We start from the raw sequence: 21,573 nt of genomic DNA, 5'->3' as shown, positions 1-21,573 counted from the left end.
CATAAACATAAAAAAAAAAAGTCTGATGTCCAAGTATTTGAAAAATGGTTGTTTGAAATGCTGCCACCTCAGGCAAGAAACTAGCATTTAATATTTCATGTATTTTTTCTGCATGTATCGCCACAGAATGATTTTTATTTTTTTTTTGCAGGTACATTAGACAGGGAAAACTGCTTGAGTACCTGAATAAATGCATGTAAACCGTTCTGAGCTCCCCTGGGAGAACGGTAGAGAAAATTGAATGAATCAAATAAATACATTTATTGACAAATATTTCTGTCTTGCAGATTTGTGAAAATTTTGTTACGTTGGACTCTGTTCTATTGATTTTGCATTTGGAAAAATAATTGAGGGCAAGTGTGTAAATGTATGTCAAGCTTGTGATGTGGTGCGTTGAGGCCCTGTAGTAGTCAGCTGGGCCTAGCTTCCTGTCCTGGAGCCTATAAACCAGGCTGTGGTTAGCGGCCCTTGTTATGATTAATTTTAGCAATTATAAAAGCATAGGGAAGAATCACTAGGCTGATGGCTAGGCCAAGGGGAGGGGGAGGGAGAGTGGGAGCAAGAGGAATTCTAAAAAATGAAAAGCCAAGAGGCAAACTCTAATTCAGAGGAAACTCCCAAAAAGCTGAATGAAACCATAGAACTAACTATGCAATGCTACTTTTAATTTTCAAGCTAATTAAAAAAAAGTCCTGAAGTGTCTGTTTACAGTTCATTGGCGTGGTCCAGGGATTCTCAATCTCATCCTTGGAACAAACCTAGCCAGTCAGATTTGCTACTGTGGAGGTAGTTAATTCAAATTTATCTCGTGCAGATTCATTGAGGGTATCCTGTAAACCCAACCCATCTATCCCATAACTGTTCATGGCTAGGATCCAGGGTCAACAGACTGTGCTTCTTCCAAAGTTTGATGTGGGTATCCGGGGTCTGGCCAGTAGGTGGCACTGATGAGCAGTGTGGGAACTTCTCCCCTTTTCTCCTCACTCCACAGCATCTCCAGTAGCCATTGCAGTGGGGAAAGTTTGCCAACAACGGAGAAGACGCTTGCTCTACTCATAAGCTTATAAAGGCCCTGGCTCTCTAAATGTGGTACGCATCACTGATGCCAAGAGACAGCTTTTAAACACATTTATTCTGTATTAAAGAGCCATGAAGTGAGAGCACTCCCCACTAAAGATAAGTAGATTCCTTCCTCCCCCCCCACCCATACTGTCACAAATGTGCACACACACTCTCCTTCCTATATCCATGGAGCTGAAGAGCAAAAGGATGTTTCATTCCTGTCCTCCTCCCACTCTGGGTCCTTTTCTTGAACAAAAGAGAGGGTGATCTCTCATCTTACGGAGCTAATCGGCTTAGGTGAATACTCCTTTCAAAGGAGCCGTGCCATCTCTGCCCCCCCTGCAAGAAATGAAATCCCTGAGGACCACATCTGCATGTGACCTGTGACCTGGCATTACTGATCCGATTAACCCATTCTGACCATGCAGTGGGCAGAGAATGGCTTTCATTTAACTGGGAAGGTTAAAAGGTCATGACCTTAAGGAAGAATGGAAGAGTCTTGGGTCTTGGATCCCCTAGGTGTCTAAAAACTTGAATTCTGGTGCCAGCAACAGAGGAGGCAGCTTTCAAAACACTAAAAAGCAAACGTGCAGAACATTTATTTTAAATGGAGGGATGGGAGGGGGGGAGAAATCTCAAGTCTGCCTGTTGGTGCTCAAGTTTCTGAATTGTGATCTTGCATAGAAACATTGGATAAGATTGGCAGAGGAGGCTCAACCTTAGCTGATCGGTTTTCCAAACTGAACCCCTGAGTAGGATTCTCTGTGCTCGTCCCAGGTATTCTTCACTTCTGTTATAGTGGGAGTTGGGGGTTATGAAATAGGGGAACAGATGAATGAATGCTTATGACTTTGGCCAAGACACTTCATCCTCCATTGCCTCAGCTACAAAAGAATTACCTGTTTTGATTGTAGCCACAGACAGGCAGTACCTCAAATCCCAGCCCCCCTTCCTTTCACTGTAATGGGCAATGTTTCTCAACTCGGTCCAGTCAGGATATCCAAAAGGAATATGCATGAAAGAAATTTGCATATAATAGACAGAGGCAGTGTATGCAAATCAAGTTCATGCATTTTCATTGTGGATATCCTGAAAACCAGACTGGACCGAGTTGAGAAACACCACTTTAGGGTCCAGTGTGCTGTTCTGTAATGGAGCACATGACCTTCATAACGCACAAATGCAAAGGGGCGGAGCTCCCACGCATGTTTTATATTCCGGCTGTGTTTGTGGGTCTAAGGCTGATCTAAATGTGAAGCTGATTGATTAAGATTTATTGATGGACTTTTTGAAGGAATTCACTCAAAGCGCTGTACAGCAATAACCAAAGTAGCTACATTACAATGCTCAACTCGGGACCGAACAGCCACACCAGTCAGCACAAACCAATCGTACAAGCATTCATGCACCATACAAGCTCCCCTCTCCATAAAGCCAGGTGTTTCTTAGCTCCTGGCCTGCGAAGCCTGAGGTGTTCCATAGCCCCACACGATCCCGTAGGCCATTGTATTTGATCTTTTGAGTTCCCTCTAGGTGGGGGGGCTGTGGGTTCCTCATTCTTGTTATTCTTCTTAACCGCGCATACTGGGCTTTTTTATCCCATTACTACTGTGTTTTCTGCTGGTGGTGATCATTGTATTGTTTTGTACTGTTCATAGCCGCGTTCGTTTGCCTTTGTATTCTTTGTATGCCTGGTGTTACTCTGGTTGACCTCAATAAATATGATTTCACTATGCGTGGTAGAGATGAAGTGGAGGCTCTTTTTTTCTGGGTGCAGGGAAGAAGCTCATACTTTGTCATGCAGGAAGGGAGAGACGTGCAGGAGCTGGAGATCTCTGCTTAATCTACCCAAGAAAGACTGAAGCACGCTGCCTCCTGAGGGACACGGACTGATGATGTCACTTGGGGAGGCGGAGCTTCACACGGAGGGCTAAATCTGAGAGATGCCGCCTGGTCTTGTTTCTACCCCTCTTTGGGCTGAAAGGTCTCTGGGGAGAGTCTGCCTCTTAGCTCTGATATGGGGGGAGGGAGAAGGAGGACTTTGAGCTTTTTCTTATGCTGGAAGGGAGGGAAAGTCTGAGCTGGAAACGGCTGCAGGACCCTCTGCCCAGTAGGAGTGGAGGAGGGGCCTAGAGGTTAGAGCAACTGCCTCAGCACCCTCCTTCTGACCTTGGGCAAGTCACTTAACACTTTATTGCCCCAGGTACAGAATAAGTACTTGTCTAAATATGTAAACTGCTTTGATTGTAACTACACAGAAAATAGCCCCCATATTGGGTTATGGTAATGGATCCTAGAGGCTGACTGAATTTTGGGTTGTTATGGTGCTCCAACCAGCCTAAAATCAGTTTTTCTGCCCGGTTTTAGTTTCAGCTGAAAGGTTTATTTTAATTTGCCCTCTCTTTTGGCCAAAAAGTGAATGCCTTTTCGGTGGAAATAGAAAATGTGTGCTTTATTTCCCATTTTTCTTTTGCTGGACTCCCCCCCTCCCCCCCCGAGTGCCTTCCCCAACTCCTAGGCTCCCCGGGTCTATCTGGAGCAGTCCTTGAGGGCCGCAATCCAGTCTGAATTTTCTGAATTTGCATGAGATCTGTTAGCTTGCACTGCTTCCATTGTATGCAAATAGATCTCATGTATATTCATTTAGGAAATCCTGAAAACCCAACCTGGCGAGGCCTGAGGTTGGACATTGTTGGGGCAGGAGCAGCTCCCACTTACTACTTCCCATTTTGGCTCTGGGACATTGCTCCTGTCCTGACTTCACCACTAGACCGGAGGAGGGAAGAGGGGGTGGCTACACTGTTTTGCAATCTCTTATTTTTTTTGTATTGTGATGGCAAATGTTATGATGTTTCACAATGGTTTATATAGGAAATATAGTGCTCCAAATACAGTAAATGCTTCTGATACAACATTATAGCCAACAGATTATAGCTGCCTCTCAATATCTCTCCTCGCTTCTCTTTCCTTATACACCTCCCAGAGAGCTCCGTCCCTCAGATATGTCACTCTTAATGTTACCTTCTCCTCCACTGTCAATTCCAGACTTTGTTCCTTTCATCTAGCTGTCCCATATGCCTGGAATAAATTACCCGAGTTTGTCCGCAGGCCCCTTCCCTTCCCTTGTTTAAAAGCAGACTGAAAACCCATCTTTTTGATATAGCTTTCAATCCTTAACCCTACTCCTCTGCCCTCCAACCCAGCCAGCTGATTAACCGTTCCCCTTAATTGTATCCATGACATCCTGTTTGGAGGGAGAGGGGAGATGGGGAGTTGTTGGACTGGAGGAGAGATGGGGAGAAGATAGATGGGAGAAATGAACTTGGTGGAGGGGGGAGATGGACTTGGAGATCATGGAGAGGGGAGATGGGGGAAGGATAGAAGAAATAAGGATCTATAAACAGGAGAGGGAGAGAGATGGTGGACAATGAGATTTAGGGAGGGATGGAACAGAAAGGGAGAGAAGTTGGACACAAGGGATGGTGTGAAGGGGGATATAGATACTGGATAGGAGGATAGTTGGGAAGAGAAAGGGAGACATGGTGGACCCTGGGGTGGTGGGGAAGGAGAAAGAGATGAAGGATGAAAGGGTAATTCAGAAAAGGTGGATCTGTGGATGGAGACGAAAAAAAGGAAAGATACCAGACCTTCGGGGGAGGGAAGGGAAACAGAAGAGGAGGACAAGAGATAGAAGATGGATAGTTAGCATGGAGGAAGAAGGAGGCCCTGGCAAGCAAGTTATCAAGTTTCAAGTTTATTTAAATTCTTTGATTTACTCGCATACTCCAAATCCAATGCGATTTACATAAGTTAAGAACTAGGTTAAAATAAAAAACAAATAAACATAACAATTAATACTAATTGCAATAATACATTTAGGGAAATAAGGGTCGACAACAATTGGCTTAAATACAATTCTAAAAAAAAATAATAAACAAAAAAGGAAGATCTAATGACACAAAAGGTTGGGGAACAAATACCTGATCGTCTTCCTAGTCTATTGTAACTTAGAATGAATCCATTAAAAAGCGTTCTTAAATAACCAACTCTTTAGGAGACTTTTAAACTTGACAACCAGAGCTGGGGATCGATAAGATCTGAATAATGATCAGACAACAAAAGGTAGAAAAAAATAATTTTGTGGTGTTAGACCACGAACGTGAGCTAGGATTTAACAGAGAGAGGAAAAGTCTTTTTTGTTTGTTTATTAGGTTTACACCACAGTGTCAGTGTGGGTAGGAGAGGGTAAAGGGGGTGAAGAGGCTATAAAAGGGGTGAAAAGACTATAAAATAAACCCACCAGGATATTTGAAAAAACATCCACTTGGGCAGGAAAATCGAATTGAATCAAAAAATCGATTCAATAGGCTAAATCGAATCAAATTTTTTTTCCCTGAATCGGGCAGCACTAGTCAGCGGTCACTCCGAGTGTGGCACAGATTCAGCCACTGAAAAAGCACCATGGCCTTTAGTTTGCAAAGGGTCATGGATTTCATGTACAAGCAGAGCAGTTCATATGTATTACTGTACTAGTCTTTAAGCCCATTACATTAACGGGAGCTAGAATAAGAGTTTTTACCTCATGCAAAATTGTCATTTCTTTAATAAGACGTTAACTATTTTTTCTGCAGCCCTCGCAGTTAGTTTAACATCTTTCCTTTCTCAAAACTGACACATTTCAATCACTGTATGGGAATTAAAATCATTTCCCTTATCTTTGTTGTCTGGTGACTTTATTTTTCTGTTCTTTTAACTGTTTCCAGGGCCTCTTGCATGCTTCTCCTCTGGTCCTCCTTCCCTCCCCCAACCAACATCTATCTCTCTCCCTCCATGAGTCCAACTTTTCACTCTCTGCCCCCTTTCCCAGTGTAACATTTCTCCTTCCCTCCTTTCTGCCCTCCCCATCCATCTCACCCTCTCCACGTCCAACACTTTCTGCCTCCTGCATACTTTCTCTCTCTGTCATTTACTCTTCCCTCAGTGACATCCCTCTTTCCTGCCTCCCAACCCAGCATGGTCTCTCCCCATGCATCATCTCACCCTCACCTCCAGTGTGTAGAACCTTTCCTTTCCCTCCCTTTCTGCCAGGTCCAGCAGCAGCTCTTCTCCCTTCCTTTTACCTCCCCCCTGTCCATCAGTACCCTTCCCTGCTCCCCCTGTCCAGCAGTACTCCTTCTCCCTTCCCTGCATCCCCTGTCAAGCAGTGCCCCTTCTCCCTTCCTTTTAACTCACCCCTGTCCATGTTCTCCTTTCCTTTTACCTCCCTCCTGTCCAGCAGTACCCCTTCTCCCTTCCCTGCTCCCCCTGTCCTACATCCACTAGCATTAGTTTAGCTTTAGCCGCGGTTTCATCAGGCAGCCTCAGGGCTTTTGCTAGGCTGGCCCACCTTGCATCATCGAAGTGGGCCGGCCTAGCAAAGGCCCCGCGGCTGCTTGATGAAACTGCGGCTAAAGCTAAACTAAAGCTAGCTGCCGCTGCTGGTCTGGGGGTCAGCCGGCATCGGCGATCGGGGTAGAAGGCAGGAAATCGGCTGACGCTGGCACGGGTGATCGGTGGCAGAAGGTGAGATGATTAAACCGCCGCACTCTCCTTCTACTGCGCATGCAGTGGCATGGAGGCACAGAGTTTCAAGTGCGCATCATGGGTTTAGCAGAGGGAAGCAGACTGCAAGCTCTGACAAGCCCTCATTGGTTTACATTGACACAACCACATTTGTGGCTGAAGTTCAGGTTTCAACTTTGGTTGAAAGCAGGTGATGGGTGTGTGCTGGTTACCTTAGCTGTAAGGGGGCATAGAGACTGCTGACTGCGGCTATACAGTACTTTAAATGCAGGGACAGTATATTTCTTAGGAAATTAATTTTGTTGAAACCTGGTGTGTTAGAACTAGATGCTCTGAGAAGACAGGTGATAACCAGCTTACAAATGGACTCGCCCTGCTGTGTCTTTGCTCCCCTTTCACTAAAATGGTCATTTTCAAGTGGGTAGGTCTCTGATAATCACAGATGAGGGTGGTGCTGGCGCCAGTGGGCATTGAATGACCTAGACTTTTGAAGTTAAAGTAGGATAGACAAAGTGAAGATGGCTGAAATAAAGATGGCAAGGTTGACTGAAGAGCAGCCCATGCTAATTGTGTCTGAAAAGGTTGTGAGAGTCGTCTTAGAAGACCAGCTGTCTCAACCGATTAGAACCTGACAAGAACTGAGAGATTTGGGGAAGCCTAAAATGGATCCTGGGCCAGGAAATGATCAGAACCGACTTGAGTGTATGCTTCTATTGAAGTGGAGAGAGCACATCATGTAGGCCTACGGCAATGAAATTACCCTGTTCCTGTGGGTTTTTTTTTTTGAGCTTGGCAGATTGGGAAGAGGCAGAGGAATGAGGTTGCCTTAGCAAGAAACAGTTTGTTTTATATTCTTTACTGGTGGTACGTAAGGTTATTTTACAGAAGTGGAAACAGAAGGAGCCTCTTAAGTGGCTGCATTGTATGAATGCCTCACCTTTGGAACGCTGTCAGTATGAATTTGACCACAAGCCACAAGCTCTGTGTTATACTCACTTTTGGAAGAGATTGCTTAGAACTTAAAGCAGCTATATTCCTCAATAGAGTTCATGCCACGACAGTTAATTTCTTCTGTAATGGGTCCCTTGGGGGGGGGGGGAATAAATGATTGTAAGAGTATGGCTGAATGTTGCGAATGAGTGGTAGGTTATAGGCTTCATGGATAAAATTTCATTCATGGAATCGTCCCCTGTTCGAATAATGGATTGGGTGATCTCTTAAGACTGTTCTTCAGCTTCTACCTTGATGTATTACGTTCTCTTTTGGACTGGTGCATCTTATGCCTTGACTATTCAATAAAGAAAATTACCATATCAATATATCGTGTTATGGCTTGTATCCACAAAGGATTCAGCGTGGATCACAATAAGATATCTCAACAATTGAGGGAATTACAGAACAAAAATTATTTCACCATACAGTGTTCTCCCCAGCGCCTTTCAGCCGGGCGCCCCGCCCGGCTAGATTAGGTGAGCGCCCGGCTGTCATCTTGGCTGCAAATTCGCCTCCGCCTGACTTATTTTTTTTTTTTTTAAGCGCCAAAAAAAGGGTTTTCAGCTTTACTTTTTTAAACAATTTTCCTACTGATGGTCGATTTTTACAGTCGCAGTTGGAGGCAGGGGCTGCAGGCTCATTATGACCCAGTGCACAAACAGGAAGAACCCCGACGTCGTGTTTACTTTTGTTCTGCAACTTATTGTACAAGAAGCTCCTGCACAAAGCGAAACCAATCGGAAAGAGGAGAGGCGGAAGCTTGCAGCTGCGTGCTTCAGTAACTGCAGCTGGCTAACGGAGGGAGAAGGTACCGAAGAGAAATGAAGTAGGTCCGAGAAATAGATTCGCTACAGGCTAAGGCGGGAGATAGGGCAGGGAGGAAAGCTTACAATTTGGTGTTCTTGCTTGCTTCGAGTCTTCCTCGCTGCCGGGTCCTGTCTACTTTCTGTTTCCATGAAGGCAGGACCCAGCAGCGAGGAAGGCCCGAAGCAAGGAAGAGCTCCAAGTTGTAAGCTTACCTCCGTCGCTGACCTATCTCCTGCCTTAGCCTGTAGCGAATCTGCCGACCGAGGCGGGGGAGGGGGGGAGAAGAGATGGGGGAGAGAAATGCTGTTACTGCTGCACCCAATTAGGGGGGAGAGAAATGCTGCTGCTGTACCCAATGGGGGGGGGGAGAGATCAAGACCAAGGAGAGGAGAGGAAAGAGATGCCAAGACCATAGGAGGGAGGGAAAAGAAAGGAGATACCAGACTATTGGGGGGGGGGAGAAGGAGACAGATGCCAGACCAGGGGAAAGGAAGGAAGGAGGGAGAGAAAGGAAGGAGTGGAGATTACAAGATAATGGAGGGGGTAGGGGAGAGGAGTGAAATGCCAGGGCATGGAGGAGGGGAGGGAAGGGAAACTAAGGAGACAAATGCCAGACCAGAGGGAAAGGAAAGAAAGGTGCCAGAGCAAGGAAGTAGAGGGAGACATAGGAGAGGAGAGAGATTCTAGGGCATGAGGGGAGGGATGGGAAGAGAAATGCTGCTGCAACATCCAATTGGGGAGGGGGGAGAGGAAGAGAAGTGCTGCTGCTGCACACAATTGGGGAGAGAGAGGGGAGAAGGAAGACCAGGGAAGGGAGAGGAGAGGAAAGAGATGCCAAGACCATAGGAGGGAGGGAAAGGAAAGGAGCTACCAGACCATGGAGGGGGGAGAGATATCAGGGCATATGGGGGAGGGGGAGGAGACAGATGCCAGACCAGGTGAAAGGAAGGAGAGAAAGGAAGGAGAAGAGATGCCAGATATTGGAGTGGAAGGGGGAGATGGAAGGAGAGGAGAGAGATGCCAGGGCATGGGGGGAGAGAAGGGGATAGAGGTGCCAGAGCATAGGGGAAGTGGTGGAGACAAAAAAAAAATGGAGAGTGGGGTGAAGCTGAAATGGAGAGAAAGGGCACAGGAGTACAAAGGCACAAAGTACAAAGGTCACAGAGTACAAAGGAGAGAAAGGGCAAAGGATATACAGTTTATTGGGACATAGAAAGAGGGAAGATGCCATATGGAACAGAGAGAGGGCGGACACTGGATGGAAAGGGCAGAGAGGGTGGACAGTGGATGCAAGGGGGAGAGAGAGAGAGGGCAGAGGTTGGGTGGAAGGGGCAAAGAGAGAGGACAGATGTTGCATGGAAGGGAGCGAGGACAACTGCTGAATAGAAAGAAGAGAATGAAGAGAAGATGATTAAAGCAGAAACGACAAAAGGTGGAAAAAAAAATTGTTGTTGCTTTATGTAGAATCAAGTAGTATTGTAACTGTATTGATTAAAGTTTATCAATAGAAAATGGAAATAAGGCAGTTTTTTGGGGACTAAACCCCTTTCCTCAGGTCAGGACAGGATACCATAACAGCAGTATACTGTACTGTCTTGAAGAAAGATTTGGCCTCTGAAAACTAATTACTGTACTACTAATTGAAAAATGGATTAGTCCAATAAAATTGTATTTTCTTATTTCTCTCTTCCCTGTTTTATTTATATTTGTTAATTTGTAAAGTGGTGATTGTTATGTATCAGTTTTTTCAAATTTACATCTACTGTCTTTATATTTTGCACAGTATTAGGGGACGTGTCACTGTTTTTGTGGTGTTGTGGTGTTGCATTGTATGCAGAGTCTGGTTTCTTGGCAGTTCAGTTTAACTTTTGTCTACATATTTCTATTTTTAGTTTGTGATTATTCCATATTAGGCGAGGGTGTATCTCTGTTCTGTGTGTATGAAAAAGACATGGCTTTCTGTTAGCAATGACTGTACAGGATCAATTGACTGTGCAGGATCTGGCTTGTTTAGTTTTACAATGTGTGTGTTGGTGTTCTAGTGCTCACTGCAGTGTTTAAGATGCTGCCTTTTCCTAGGTGCACCCTTGTTGTGTAACTCATGGATTATTACTAAAAATAACTTTTTTTATATAGAGGAGGGGGTTATTAAAAAATGATCAGCACTGGCTGTCATATATACTAGGTACGCCACTGGATTTAATGATCCTATACTAACTTTACTGTTGATATAGGTGTTGTCCCCCCCCACACACTATAATGAATTAAATTAAAGCTGTATTAACATCAAACAGCTTTCAAATGACATTATAAGCAAATAAAATATTTTTAATACATTGCTAATTATTACCTGCATTTTTACCTAAACTGTTTTGCCTAGCTCTCACTTTGATTTTTATCTGCTACTTTTTTATTTTGCTGTAGTGCAATCACACAGGTCTCCTTCAAATTATGTGGAAGAGGTTTGGAAGTGGGGATCGCATCTATTTCATATCCTCAGTGAGACCTCAGGAAGGAATATAGTGATCAAAATATTATTAGAGGTGCTGTAGAGATGTTTCTTGTATGACTGGATGAGCTATATTTATCTTTTTTCTTAGCTGTTTAAATTCATGCAGAAATAAATGGCTAGATTGAACCTAATGATTTCATTAACACATTTCCCTTTTTTAAATCTGTATACCAGCGGTCTCAAACATGCGGCCCCCCAGGGACTATTTTGCGGCCCGCAATCTGTCCTTGCCTAAAGCAGGGGTCCCCAATCTGCTTCCCTTCCCCAAGCCACTGCAATCGGGGAACAGGTCAGTGCCCGAGGTCTTAGCTCTCCCTACATATCTTCCCCAGCTCAGAGCCGACCAATTCTCGCCACCCAACGTTCAATTCTAATGTTGGGGAAGAAGTTCTGGGCCAGCCAATTGCTGCCTGGCTGGCCTGGAAGTTCCTCCCCGACATTAGAATTGACGTCGGGTGGCGTGAATTGGTTGGCCCGCGCTGTGGAAGATATGCAGGGAGAGTTAAGACCTCGGCACTGGCCTGTTCCCCGATTGTGGTGGCGGCGGCCTGTTCCCCGATTATGGTGGCGGCAGCTTGTTCCCCGATTGCGGTGGTGGTGGCCTGTTCCCCGATTGCGGCAGTGGCAGCTTGTTCCACGATTGCGGCAGTGGCGGCCTGTTCCCCAATGGTGGTGGCTTGGGGGGGGGAGGGACAGAGAGACAGAAAGAAAGAAGGGAAACGGACACATACAGAAAGGGGCATGGAGAGAGAAAGGGCGGGCATGGAGAAAGAAAAAAAGAAAGAAAGGGGGCACGGAGAGAGAGAGAGAAAGACAGACAGACATATAGAAAGAATGGGGGCATTGATAGAGAGAGAAAGAAAGAAGGGGGCAGGGTGAAAGAAATAAAAAGTTGGGGGAGGGAAGGAGACAGATGCCAGACCAGGGGAAAGGAAGGAGGGATGGAGAGAAAGGAAAGAAAGAGATGCAGACCATGGAAATAGGGACAGAAGAAGAGAGAAATAGAAGGGAAGGTAAGACATGGAAACAGATTTTGAAAAGAAAGCAGAAAAATTGAATATTAAGTTAATGCCAAAGATGGATGCAAGGCAGAAAGTGAAGACGGAGAGAAAAACAGTCAAAGGACAAGAAGACCCTGGAAACATAGTTAAATGCACAGAAAAATAAAGTTGATGCACAAAAGGGAGAAAGAAAGTCCAACGTAGTCTGCAGTAAACAACAGCAACCAGAAAACAACGAACAGACTGCAGACAATGTACAAGATGCAGGCGTTGTTTATTAGTAAATGCAGTAACATATACAACCTTATAGCCAACCAAGGGACCCGACACGGTCCGTGTTTCGGATAACACGCCTTCCTCAGGGGTCCATGGTGGTTAAGGTATAAAGCAAACTGCGTAAAAGATAACAAACACACGCCAATCACGATCAAATGGGGTCAAGCAAGTCTTACACAATGCCATATGATCGTGATTGGCGTGTGTTTGTTATCTTTTATGCAGTTTGCTTTATACCTTAACCACCATGGACCCCTGAGGAAGGCGTGTTATCCAAAACATGGACCGTGTAGGGTCCCTTGGTTGGCTATAAGGTTGTATATGTTACTGCATTTACTAATAAACAACGCCTGCATTTTGTACATTATCTGCAGTCTGTTCGTTGTTTTCAGAAAAATAAAGTCACCAGACAACAAAGGTAGGGAAAATGATTTTATTTTCAATATAGTGATTGAAATGTGTCAGTTTTGAGAAAGGAAAGATATTAAACTTTAAATGTGAGGACCACAGAAAAAATAATTAATGACAATTTTGCATAAGGTAAAACTCTTTATAGTTTATAAATCTTTCCTTTACCTCATGCAAAGTTGTCATTTCTTTAATAAGACATTAACTATTTTTTCTGTGGCCCTCCAAGTACCGACAAATCCAAAATGTGGCCCCACTAAGGGTTTGAGTTGGAGACCATTTGAAAGAGGGCGAATATCTCATTATTCACTTCTCGAATTGGATACTTCTTAAATTTAGTAAAAATATTCTGGCACAAGTGTCAAACCTTAAAAAAAGGAAGCAATAGTGAACATTGGAAAATAATAATTAATAAAAATAGTACACATTTAGGGCTCCTTTTACAAAGGTGCGCTAGTGTTTTTAGCGCACACACCGGATTAGCGGATGCTATCTGAAAAACTACCACCTGCTTAAGAGGCGGTAGCGGCTACATGCGCGGCAATTTAGCGCACGCTATTCCGCGCATTAAGGTGCTAACGCATCTTTGTAAAAGGAGCCCTTAATTTTCCCCACCATCAAATTTCCCTGTCTCGCCCACCCCACCCGGCTGGAAAAAATTTCTGGGGAGAACACTGCCATATGTAGTAAGCTGAAACATTTTTAAATGTTACAAAAAATTAAATCAACCTAGGTGTTTAAAAAATTTCCACGCAAAGATATCGATATAAAATAGTTTTTTTCAACCAGCTCCCTTAACAGCTTTTTCATGCGTCACGGACTCTCATATCTTTGGAAGCTGCTAGGCAATAATTAGTCTGCATCTTACAGCTCGAGTCTTGGGTCCTACGTGCTGGGCAGCCCATGGTGTACTTATGGGCTACATTGACTTAATGCACCTTACTAGAAAGACTCCCTTGATTAATCATCTGCATTTGACTTTATTCTCTTTTTTCATTTGATGTTTGTCGCTTACGTTACGGACACACTGTATATAGGTTCCCTTCTCTCTTTGTTGGTTTCTTTTCTATAATTGCCCTGCTATATTCCAGTGGTCTCCAAACTTTTTACTTAAAGGGCTGCAGTGTGAATGTGAGAAGGCTCCAAGAGCCTTGACTATGTATTAAAACATTACAAATTACAGTAATACTAGTGTTCATGCTACAGCTCTTCAAGGATATATTTTACAAACTCACTTTATTTTGGATTGTCAACAGTAGTAAATTCCATAGATGAGTAACACACTTAAGAGATTTTGTTTGCAGTTCTTATATCAAGTGGGCAAATTGAAATTATCGTATATACTCGAATATAAACCATATTTTTGGGCCAAAAGAAAGGCTCCAAAGAGGGGGTCTTGGTTTATGTTTGAGTCTGCCCACCCAGTAGCATCCCTACTTCTCCACTTGAAGCCAGCAGTTCCCCCCCAAACGTCCTGACAGTTCCCCCGATGCTTGTGTGCTCCTCCCTTCTTTGAAGAGGCATGGTCCACCTCCCCTCCTGGATCCACTGACAGCAGGGGAACTGCTGGTGCAGTGTGGGCAGAGGATGGGTGGGGAGGAATGGTAGAAAATAAACCCTCGGTTTATATTCAAGTTACCCTTTTTCCCCTAAATAGGGGTCTAAAAATGGTATCCCAGTTTATACTTGGATGGGCTTATATTTGAGTAGATACAGTAACACATTCACAGGATTTGAGGAGCATTTTCAGCCCAACTGTTTGAAGGCCACAATGGAAGGCTTCGGGGGGGGGGATGCCCTGGCCCGGCCCGGCCCCTGCTGCATTTCATACAAATGTTCTACTTTGGCTGAAAGTCCTTCACACAATCGCTGTGATATGCTGCCTCCTGCACAGAGCGCTGGATGTACTTCTCATGTGGCTTTATTTTTTTTCCTTTGCAGATGCATCCTTTGGGCCTGTGTAACAGCAATGATGAGGAAGACCTTTACGAGTATGGATGGGTAGGTGTAGTGAAGCTGGAGCAGCCGGAGCTGGATCCCAAGCCATGTCTGACGGTCCTGGGCAAGGTACGGCTTTGGTGAAACTGTTGGGGGCGAGTGCTTGGGGTGAGCTGTTTAACTATGGTGCCTGAGGGACAGGAGACTTTATGAGGCTTCCTTAGTTTCCATGTGAGAAAGTGCTTGTCCCTGCCGAGTTCCCCTTGTATATTCAGGGGGAAACTTGTTTTTTAAAAAAAATTAAGTTTCAATTGTGAACTTATTTTTACCAGAAGCTTTTGGGGCGAACAGTCTGGGTGGTGGTAATTCCTGAGAGAGAAATTGAACGCTTTGACTTGTTTATTGGTGTGTGTTCTGCTCTTTAACTTAACAGTTTTATATTTTATTGCAAACCACTCTGACCTTTGTTGAACAGAATGGTATTAACCAAATTTATTAAGCTATTAAACGGGAGTCCAGTAGAGCAGACTAAAGAGCCTTCCAGCCCAGTGTCCTGCTTCCACCAGTGGCAAAGCCACGTCCTCAAAAGTGGAAAGATAAGCAGTGGCTTTCTCCAGGAACTTCTCTGGCAGTGAGATCCAGAGCTCAATGAAAAAGTATTTCCATGTGACTTCACTGAGTGTCTTCTGCTCTTCGAACCTTTTCTGTTTCCTGACTTCTGCAGACCTCTATCAATACTAGAGTAGACTCAGTTAACCAGCACCCATGGGGGTTGGTAGATGCCGGATAAATGTAGTTTCTGGTTACTTGCGAGTTAACCATTAAAAATAGGCCTAACTAATACTGTAATGTATGAGACAGTCCCCGGGTTAAGAACGAGTTTCGGTTTTTAAACTGTTCTTAAGTTGAATTTGTAAGTAACTCAGATCCTGTACAATACACAGTCTATAAAAACATTAAATATTAAAGAAACGGTCCTCAAAATAAAGTACTGTAGTTTAAACAGAAAAGATAGGAGCTTTACACTTTTGTTCTTCATCCTTCCCACTGTTCCCTCTCCACCACTACCATATCCAACATTTCTCTCTTCCCCATGCATCTGTACCTCAGGCCTGTCCCATCACCATGTCCAATATTTTTCTCCCTCCCTATGCCCAACAATTCACCTCTTTCTTTTCCCTCCCCACCATCTCTTTCCCTCACTCCCTCCATTGTTCCGTACTATCTCCCAAGTTCATACTCCCTCCTTTGTCCAAAGTCCCAACACGCTCCTTCCTCCCATCTGGTCCAAATCTGACTCTCCTCCCTTTCGTTTCCCAATGCGCCCCTTGTCTTTCCCTCTGTTCTGCGTCCCAAATTCGTGCCTCCCGCGGGTGTTTACCTCCTCTGGCCGGCTCTCTCCTCCAAGTGGCACTTCTCTTTGCGAAGCTGCAGCCACTGGTTCCTTCACGCGGCTGACCTGGAAGCCTTTCCTCTGATGTGAGGGAGGCTTCCGAGTCAGCCATGAGCCTTGTGCTGGAACCAGCAGCTGTGGCTTCGTGAAGAGAAGTGCCACTGGGAGGAGAGAGCCGGCCAGAGGAGGTAAACACCCGCGGAAGGCATGAATTGGAGACGCAGAAATGCAGGGACAGGGAAGGGAGGAGGAGGAGGGTCTCGTTTGGACAGGAAGGGAGGAAGAAGGGATGCATTAACACAGGAAGGGAGAGGCAGGACCCTGGTTTGTAAGTACGAGTTTGTTATAAGTTGGGCATTCTTAAACCGGGCACTGCCTTTACCCCATAGCATACCATATCATAAACTCTATATTGATTTGATATTAAATTTGAAATACATAAGAACATAAGAATAGCCTTACTGGGTCAAACCAAAGGTCCATCAAGCCCAGTAGCCCATTCTCATGGTGGCCAATCCAGGTCACTATTACCTGACCAAAATCCAAGCAATATCAATATTCCCCCATGTCTTTCTCAATAATGGACTATAGACTTTTCCTCCAGTAACTTGTCCAAACCTTTCTTACAACCAGCTACACCTAACAAATTTAAGCAAAGAATTCCCCTATTCAAAGGCCTTAAATTCCTTTCTGCCTTTTCCTTCTCAGGTTTCAGCCTCCTCTGTTCTCTATCTCCAGCTCCAGTTTTGTCTCCCTTTCCACCTCCTCTTTCCTGTCTGAGTCACTCTCTCTTCCTCTATCATCCCCCCACCCCACTTGTAGGTCCAGCATCTGTTCCTTCCTTCCCACCTTCCTTTCTGGTCTAGGTCACCTTCTCTTCCCCCCCTTATGGTTCCAGCATCCATCCATTTCCCCTCCTGTGCCTTGCATCAAGCAGGTCCAGCATCCATGTCCCTTCCTCCCCCCTCAAAGGTCTGGTCCCCCTCACTTGCTTCCTCTCTCCCTCTAGTCTCCTGAAGCAGCAGCTGGTCCTGACATCCCCTCCCTCCCTTACCCGAAGCGGCAGAGGCAGTGCTGTAAACAGGCTGATGGCAACCAGCCCCAGCAGGGCCTTTTCGGAGGTGATGCAGCAGAGGACTGGCCATCAGCAGCCTGTTTACGGTGCTACCTCGGCTTACCGGGTGCCATTACTGCTTTGGGTAAGGGAGGGAGGAAGGGGAGTTGTCAGTATTGGCTCTGTTGCTTTGGGGGCGGGAAGGAGGGGGACTGTTTGGAGTTGAGTTTGGAGTCAGGGTTGGGTCAGGAGTTGGGTTTGGAGGTTGTTGAGTGAGGAGCGTGGAGACAATTATTATTATTTTTTTTTTGCTGGCAGTGTTTTTTGCTGGTTGGTTGAGAGTGCCAGTTTGTTGATTTCTGGTTAACTGGGATTCTACTGTTACTACTACTATTACTTGTATAAAAGTAGACTGAAAACCCACCTTTTTGAATATAGCCTTCAATCCATACCGTACTCCCTACTGCCTACCAACCCAGCCAGCAGATTAACCGTTCCCCTGTTTAGATTGTAAGTTTTTTCGAGTAGGGACTCTAAACAGCGCTTCGTATGTCTGGTAGCTCTATAGCAGGGGTAGGGAACTCCGGTCCTCTTGAGCCGTGGCTTTCAAGATCATTCACGGAATCCTGCCTCCTCTTATCCCACTGTCTTTCAACTCCTCCAGTCCCGACTCCTCCAGAACTGCCCAAAGGCTTAAACTAGCCTTCCCCTCTCCACGCGGCATCCACTATTCAGGCAAACTGGGAAAATCCCTTCTCTTCAAAATCACAGGTCTTTGGAACGACCTCACCACCCCGCTGCGGAACCTGAGCTCCCTTCAGTTATTCCGCAAACAACTGAAAACCTGGCTTTTCAGCAAATTGTAGCTCTATCCTTCCCCCCTTTCTCTCCCCCCTTCTACACATAAGTTCATGTAATCCTTTTTCTTCTTCTCTACCCACTATTTTAAGTTCTTGTAAACTGTGTCGAGCTCCATTCTCATGGAGATGATGCAGTATATAAACTTAAGGTTTAGATTAGATTAGAATCTGCATGAGATCTATGTGCATGCACTGCTTTCAATGCATATTCATTGGGGAAATCCTGAAAACCCGACTGGAATACGGCTCTCGAAGACCGGAGTTCCCTACCTCTGCTCTATAGAAATAATGAATACTGGAGTAGAAAAAAAGGAGTAGTAGTGCTACCAGACACATGCAGCACTGTACATGAAACTCACAAGAGACAGTCCCTGCTCAAAAGAGCTTACAATCTAATTATGACAGGACAAAAAGGGTGAATTATTTGCTTCTCTTGTCATCTCTTCTCCAAGCTAGAGAGCCTTAATCTCGCTCTATTTATTTTAGTACTTGATAAACTGCTAAAGGGCCTAAAAAACTGCAATTACAAAAGTGAGTTACATGTTACTAAAAATATCCTAAAATATATAAATCATTAAAATAACAAGATCAAATACCTAGTCTTACTGAAATATTCAAGTTCAACAAATAATAATAATAATAACTTTATTCTTATATACCGCCACAATCTTGCGACTTCTAAACTAAACCTTAAGTTTATATACCGCATCATCTCCACGGAAGTACAATGAAGAGAAACTGTAGAGACAGCGAATTACAGAGTATAGCATTGAACATCTAGTGATAGTAACAGGAGAGTTACAGGGTCTGTGTATTACACGGTTTCACAATGAGTAGCATTATACAGTCGACGATATTCAGAGCATAAGTAGGAGAAGAGAAAGGAGATTGCGCTTTGAGTTACAAAGGTGCAAAAGATAACATAAGATGTTGATGAGAAGTAAGTTGTTAACTTGGTACATTTGAACGAAGGACGGGCACCAGTGGGAAAAACTGGTAACAATTAAAGAGAGAAATTTTGGCAGAAGAGGGTAGACGGACTCCTTGGGATGGGAGGAGGCTCCGATTTTAGGTTATAAATTTCTTAAACAAGGTGGATTTTAGTTCTTTCCTAAAGATACCATATGATTCTCTGGCGGCATCAGTGAAGTAGCCTGTCCAAGTTTGCAGCCAATGACAGATGCTTGATTTTTTTCAGACTTTGGTAAAACTGAGTCTTAACCAGTTTTTTTTAATTCAGACGACAAAGTTATATTTCGTAGTGATGATGGAAATTTGTTCCAGTGGTTGGGAAAAAAATTGTTGAGATTTTGATAGTCTGTTTTGGGAAAAAGGGGACATAGGGAATAATCAGTTTACTCTGAAACCATGACCAGAATTTAAAAAATAAAGCGAGCAGGAAGTGGGAGCCAGTGGTCCAGTTTAAGCAAGGGAGTTACTCTGTTAGATCTACGAGAGGAATGGAAAAGTTTTACTGCTGTAGGTTGAATCAGCTGAAGTTGGAAGTGGTGTAATAGGGAATTAGGATAATCAATTTAAGAAATAACCAAGGCATGGATGAGCGTGTGAACTGATTTGATAACACTGTAAAGCAAAAAAAGATGAGTGAGTGAATGAATTGACCTGTGGCTTAAAACTGAGTTGATTGAAAAATATTACACCAACTATCCTGTTTGTATCCAAAGCACGATTGTCAGTAATTGGTGGTGGTAAAGATGAAAAGCACATGCACTCATATTTGGTCAGGTTGAGTGAAAGCCAATTCGTTTGTAGCCAAGAATTATTTAGAGATAAGAAAGAATATCTGAATATCATCAGCATAACAAAATGGAGTGCCTTCGTGGTCCTGGATGGCGGTCAAGAATGGAGCCTTGCGATACTCCAGATAATTTATTTATTAAAAAATTTATATACCGCATAAAACTATGCAGTTAACATATTGATTACACACATAATATACTGATCACCCTTTAGTTGCATAGATATGAACAAACAATAGGCAAACATATCAATAAAACATTCAACAATAACACGATATCTTACAGGAAGAACAAAAGTAGCAACGTTTCCTAGAAAAGCATTAATCAGGAGCTGCGTTTTCATCATTTTCTTAAAATTGATATTTCCAACACAAAATCGCAGTATGCCTGGCAGAGCGTTCCAAAGTTTGACACCCGTTACTGACAAAATTGACGCTCCAATTCTAACATGAATAATAGGCATCCTCCCCTCTAAACTCAATTTCATAGTGTTTTCAGACTTTAGATTTCTTTTAGGTTGGTAAATTTCAAACAATTCTTTATCCCAGGACAAGCAGGCATGATATTCTCACATGTGGGTGACGTCATCTACGGAGCCCCAGCGCGGACAGCTTTTCAAGCAAACTTGATTGAAGTTTCAGGTTTGCTATGCTGCACCACACATGTGCATGCCTTCTTGCCCACTAGAGGGCGCATCCCCACCTCGTGGTCCTCAGTTTAGTTTTTTCCGCGGAGCCAGAAGCCCTGTGGAATTTGTGCTCTTCTAATTTGCCTTCTGACACTGCGGCTGAGTGGTTTTTTCTCGGTCGCTGTGCTTAATTTGTGTTTTTATTTTGTTCGTGTGTCTTTTTTTGTAAAAAAAAAAAAATAATAACCTTTTTCGTTCGGCTCCGGGGGCTCCCGGTAGCCGCGGCCGCGGGACCTCGTTCGTTCCCGGCCGGTTTTTGGGCCCATGTCCCGTCCCTTGACGGGTTTTAAAAAGTGCACCCGGTGCGATTGGCTGCTTTCCATCACCGATCCCCACCGGTGGTGCTTACTTTGTCTGGGTCCTGAGCACCCGACCAACTCCTGCACTCGGTGCTCTACTTTTCAGCCGAGAGCTCTCCGCCGCCGTCGCGCTCGGATGGCGGAGCTCTTCGCTGTCGACCCCGCGGCGGGGAAGGCCTCGACATCGGCCTTGGCTTCGGCCCCGGCCTTGACATCGGCCTCGACTCCCTCGACCTCGCCCCGACAGCCTGCTTCGTCGAGGCCGGCGTCCTCGACCCCGAAGTCGACAGTGGGTAAGTCCTCACTTCCTTCTTCTCTTCCAGCCTCGAAGAAGCCATCCTTGGGCTCATCGACGGGGGCGGGTGGGCCGTCCTCGGCCCCGCCCCGAGCATCGAAGTCGGGTGCCCCGCGGGAATACTCGAGACCGAGGTCGCCCTCGAGGGAGCACCCGCCGGCCCAGGATCTGCCGACTATGATGGGGTTCCCTTCTTTCAAGACTTGCTCCGTGCGCTCATTGCCTCGGAACTGTCCGGTGCCCTCGCGCACCTCCAGCCGTCTTCGGCCTCGTCAGCCCCGGCTTCGGCGGCCTCGGTCTCGGTACCCTCGACTTCGGCCCCCGGGGTGGCTTCGGCCTCGACCCCGACCTTGCCCTCGACCTCGGTTGACCAGCCTGAGCGGAGCGTGCAGCCTCGGGACAAGGTGCGGAGGGTTTGGAGGATCTCTTCCTCTTCTTCCTCGTCGAGGTCCTCCCGGGGCTCCTCTCCCTCGGGTCGGCCTCGGGCGAAGCATCGGCCGAGGAAGCCCAAACGTCAACGGGGCTCTCCTCGATGCCGCGGTCGCTCCTCGCTGACCGAGGCTGAGACCCTGCGGGTCTCCGAGCTCCGCCTCGATAATCCGAGGCTTTTCCGTTCCTCTGAGGTGGAGTTTTCGAGGGACTCTTCGCCGAGATGGAAGGGGCGT

At 45.3% G+C, this 21,573-nt stretch overlaps 1 protein-coding gene across 1 annotated transcript in view; it reads left to right on the top strand.

Annotated features, from left to right (window-relative positions):
* Positions 1–21,573, top strand: part of ZNRF3 (zinc and ring finger 3) — a 283,323-nt gene that overhangs the window by 210,111 nt on the left and 51,639 nt on the right. Inside the window, exon 2 of the mRNA XM_033955185.1 lies at positions 14,563–14,688. Coding sequence (XP_033811076.1) covers positions 14,563–14,688 — 126 coding nt within the window. The remainder of the gene's footprint in view (positions 1–14,562; positions 14,689–21,573) is intronic.

The sequence above is a fragment of the Geotrypetes seraphini genome, chromosome 8 (genome assembly GCF_902459505.1).
Source record: "Geotrypetes seraphini chromosome 8, aGeoSer1.1, whole genome shotgun sequence".
Classification (NCBI taxonomy): domain Eukaryota; kingdom Metazoa; phylum Chordata; class Amphibia; order Gymnophiona; family Dermophiidae; genus Geotrypetes; species Geotrypetes seraphini.
This window is presented reverse-complemented; position numbering and strand designations above follow the sequence as displayed.